The sequence below is a fragment of the Lactuca sativa genome, chromosome 4, assembly GCF_002870075.4.
Source record: "Lactuca sativa cultivar Salinas chromosome 4, Lsat_Salinas_v11, whole genome shotgun sequence".
Classification (NCBI taxonomy): domain Eukaryota; kingdom Viridiplantae; phylum Streptophyta; class Magnoliopsida; order Asterales; family Asteraceae; genus Lactuca; species Lactuca sativa.
Genome location: NC_056626.2, coordinates 130,898,127 through 130,902,991, shown reverse-complemented (window position 1 = coordinate 130,902,991; position 4,865 = coordinate 130,898,127). Strand labels below are relative to the sequence as shown.

The 4,865-nt window shown below is 36.3% G+C and overlaps 1 protein-coding gene across 1 annotated transcript; it reads right to left on the bottom strand.

Moving 5' to 3' along the window:
- Nucleotides 1-3,440: 3,440 nt before the first annotated feature.
- Nucleotides 3,441-4,597, bottom strand: LOC111907039 (high-affinity nitrate transporter 3.1). Its single transcript, XM_052771381.1, has 2 exons — nucleotides 4,320-4,597; nucleotides 3,441-4,168 (listed from the first exon to the last, which is right to left on the bottom strand). The coding sequence occupies exons 1-2, from the start codon at nucleotides 4,447-4,449 to the stop codon at nucleotides 3,684-3,686; spliced, it is 615 nt and encodes a 204-aa protein (XP_052627341.1). The 5' UTR covers nucleotides 4,450-4,597; the 3' UTR covers nucleotides 3,441-3,683.
- Between the last annotated feature and the right edge of the window lie 268 nt (nucleotides 4,598-4,865).

Below are 4,865 nucleotides of genomic sequence, written 5' to 3'. Positions count from 1 at the left end.
TGTAGACCTAGTTATGACTTTTAGGAACTTGGTAATGGACTTAGAACACTTCAAACATGAATTTTGAGGGGTTTGTATGAGTTTACGGCCAAGGTATGTTCTTGGGCTGTAAACCCCTCAACAATGAGAGTAAACTCATTTCCAATGTGTTAGAAAGCCATCCAACACCACCAAAAGCCTTAGAATAAATCATAGATCCAACCAAAAATAGTTTAGGGGCCTTAAACACAACCAAACTCATCATTTGAGAGTTTACGGCCATAGCATGTGTTCCATGGCCGTAAACTCCTAAAAGTATGTCAAATTGTGCCCCAAATTCATTTCAAGGCTTGTAGGAATTTTTAGAATCACATGTGATTAACTTTCAGACATTAAAAACACTTATTCATGGGGGTATACGAGTTTACGGTCGTAAGCTACATGCTAAGGCCGTAAACTCCCCTAAGTGTTGTTATTTGATGTTTTAAATTAACCCCAAGCTTTAGGAAAAATTGTTCCAACCCTTCCCAAGTGTTATTAGCCATTTAGAATCCATTACCCATGCCTACATGAGTTCACGGCTGTGAACTCATGTGTGAGTGTTGTTTAAGGTTGTAAATTCATTAGGGAGTTTACTCTTGGGGAGTAAACTCAAATCCCAAGTCCCTCGCTTCAATTCCCGTCCGTAGATGTCACCCGGGTCACTCCAAACACCCGTTTTGAGGTGTTTTCGTTTGTTGGAGTGTAACTTCATATCTAATTAGAGTTTATGAATCTAATTAGATATATTTGTATGCCATTTCATTTTACATAGGAACCTCGCGTGTTATCAGGCCTCGATTTGACGTTTAGCATCCGAAACCGACACATTTCCGCGTCCGGTGAGTTCATACCCCTACCCTTTTTCAATAGTTTTTCAATGTTTTCAGGGGGGGAATACAAGCAAAAGTACAAGAATATCTTGTACTTAAACTTACGATTTCAGTTAAATGGTTTCATAATTGTACATTTTTAAGAATTGAAAACCTTTTAATAAACTGTTTTAACTTGCAAGAGTTGTTTGTTTTAACCCGATTTTCAATTCTTATTATACACTGTTATAATGTATACTTCACGTTTGATTGTTCACACTTAAACTGATAGGACACATAAACCATTGTAATGTCTGTAATAAAACACTAAGGTTCGAGTGTAAAAGACAGACACCATCAGAAAACATAAAACATCTGTATGTCCTTAACAATACACCTAGGCTCGAGTGTGTTAGATAAATATAATCATAATACACAAATCAATTGTAATGTCCTTAATAATACACCTAGGATCGAGTGTAAAGGACAAGTAATCATTAAATAACTTAGAACAATTGTAATTTCCTTAATAAAACACCTAGGCTTGAGTGTAAAGGACAGTCATCATTTAGATAACACCTAGGCTCGAGTGTAATGTTCTTAATAAAACACCTAGGCTCGAGTGTAAAGGACAGGCACGTTAGAACTTAGTTAGTCGTAGATACTACTTCTCTAGGCGAGAAGTGATGAGTAATCTTAAAGATTGGAGACATGTCCTTGTAACACTTCCTCGGCACGAGATAATGGAGGACTGCCCATGTAACCAGAATCTCCGAACGTAGGAGAGCGTGACTTGAGTGTATAGATCTATACGGGACTGACAATCCCGCACCTGGCTGCTAGCTACAGCCGAACCGAAAGGTTCAAGGGTGACGAAAGTCATAAAAAGGATACTGGCAACGACTCGAGTCATATCTAGTCTGAGTATGGTTAAGGACTCGCAATCTAGATTATTAACGCTTTAGACTCATTTACTAGCTTTATGTACGTAGTAAAGCTAATGTACGTTCAAGGATGACAGGCACACACATACACACAATCAGGAAAACGTGGGGTTTTCCCGGGGAGAACACTGAACATAACCAGAATCGGTAATGATGCACACACACACATTCAGGAAAACATGGGGTTTTCCTATGGACAACAATGAACATAATCAGAATCGGTAATAGTTAGCATACACAAAATTGGTAATAGCACACCCACACTCATTCAGGAAAACATGGGGTTTTCCTATGGATAATAATGAACATAATCGGAATCAGTATGAGTTAGCTCACATAGAACCAGTAATAGTTCACACTCACACATGTAGGAAAATATAGCATTTTCCCGAGTAACAGTAGTATGTAACCAGAAAAGTATAACGAGTTGGATAACTAAACTTTACAATTCACAATAAACAATCATGTTTTTCATTGTACATCGTTTACTTTACTTTTCGGATTTTGAAACTAACTTTACATAAGAAAATATGGGATTTTCTTGGATAACCACGTTTTCAGAAAACTAAGGGAACTCGTACATTTTCAGAAAACAAAACCGTTTATGAACTCACCAGCTTTATGCTGATTTTCAAACCGCTTGTATTCTCAGGTTCACATTAGACAGGTACCTGACGATCTCTTTTGGTGAAGAAGAAGTGCGCAGAAGACTCGTTTCGTGTTGTTTATATATGATATGTATCACTTGTATAACTTATGCTTTTGAAACAAATGTAAAACTTTCATATATGTTAATGGTTGATTTACTTTACTTACTATGTACATTGAATTTGATACTCAACGTGGAGTCAACCCCGGAAATGTTTCCGCCTTCGGTTTTCGGGGTGTGACAATATCAATAATCATGCATATAGATACTAAATATTCGACTTTACAGGCACATAGAAAGCTATACTATGGGCTCTACACTGTTGGTTCCTATATCCTAACATACACGGATATATACTAGAATACATAATATAGTGAGATGAACTCACATGGACAGTTGCTTCGAAGATTAATAGATATCCGGACGTTCCCACTGACGAGCAACAAACCTAACGAGTATTAACATATAGTACTATAAACTATTAGATCTAATGGAAATTTTGCAATGTAGGCTAGACCTATCACTAATCCCAATGAATACCGACAATTCTATCAAGTAAGGATTAGCCAGGAAGGATAGTTGGGAGACAGGATCATTACAACATATAACCTTTCTAAAATCCAACAACCAAACTAACGTGACCATTCTAGACACATCTCTCGTAAGTAGATAAATCAATATTTTGACTTGTAATTATAGATAAATCTTATTTATAGGTCCATAATAACGACTTATGACTAAAAATATAAGTTACACTGAAATCGAAAGTGTGTAGCTTAACATATCTAGTTACTGTATTAAAACAATAGAATACATTGCAAACTCTAACAAACATTTTCATAATTTTGCAAGCACAGTTGAAATTCCGGGTGAGTTATACATTTTTGTTGGCGAATTTACCGAAATCAAACATTTTAGATAATTTAGATTAATACAATGCTTAAATCCCGGTCACAAGGTGCACAACGCACACTAGTAACCATCAATAAAGTCATCAAGTTGTAATGAAAGAAGACGTAAGTGTAACTTCACATCCATTTTTAAAACAATGAAAGAAAATATTCCTTCCCATTTTAAACAAGAAAAAACATGATTAGTCAATCTCTATTACAACCATCTTATATTTATCTTCACTCCCCATGATAAGTCACGTAGTTCATCACCATAGTAAAAACAAAAATACAATTTTTTTTTAACAGTATTGAAACATGAGACGCGTTATAACTAGAAATTAATCCCCATACCGTTTTGTTGAGAAACTCATTTCTGTTGGGATGCCTTTCCCTTACTCTTCTCCATGTAGAAGAAACCGGCTAAAGCGACAATGGAAAAAGCAGAAAAGCAGACAGAAGCAATATCAAGTGATGCATGGCGACCTGTGATTGCTTGGATCTTGAACAAATTCGTCTCTTTTTTATCATTTGTGGTCTGGCCAAAGGCAACCTCTTCATCGTGAGCATTGAAGGCATAGGCCCTCACAAAATAAGTTCCAGTAGGAATATCTCTCTCTACAGTCCATGTAAAGGAGTTGTTCGATGCAGTGTATGGCTTAGCCACAATCTTTACGAGACAAGTCTTGTCCTTTTTCATTTCGTCGACTGTTTTCCTCCATGAACGGTCCTTTTGACTGATGGGTGCATAGCATAGTTTCACTTTTACGGTCTTGTAGGCCGAGTCTGTCCCAGCTTGGATTGTCCGGTTTAATCCCCATGTGACTGTAATATTTGCATCCCCTGCCTTGAGAACTGTAAAACCCAATTCAATGATATTTAATCAACAAAAAAATTTATTCATAAAAATGGTTTTGGAAGCAATGGAATTTGAATTGGAATATGAAGGAATCATAATATGTGTGTCATGTGTTCTTTAAGATTAAACTCAGACTTGTGGTCAAACCTTGGTCCTGTGTTGGTGAAGCAGTGACTTCAAGAGTCCTCTGAAGGGAAGAGAAAGTAACACCATAGCAAGTAGTTGCAAAGCAAGAAAGAAGAAGAGAAACAACCAGGAAACCAACAGGAGCCTCCATTGATGATGATGTGGTTTGACTTTTAAATCTCGATATATGTGACTAACTTATTGAAAGCAAATCACTTATGTTTGTACTGATGATCGAACAGATGATAAGAAGATGTGCCAAGTCTTCGCGTTTAAGGTGCTATATATAGAGCGCAAGTTGTCTAGATATAACCAATTTTAAATCATGATAAAAAATACCCACTTTATATAATAACAAAAAAAGTCAAATACAAACCACCACTTGCCTTATAGGAGTTGTACAATTAGATTTATTTTAATATATGACAGCCGCGTTAATAGGTATTAGTTATTTTCTCTATTTCTCAGTTAGAATAACTCCTGACCATGAGCAAGAGATCTATTTCTTTTGGTTTATGGTGGCTGTTCATTGACAGATGAAGCCAAGATTAACTTATCATACAATGA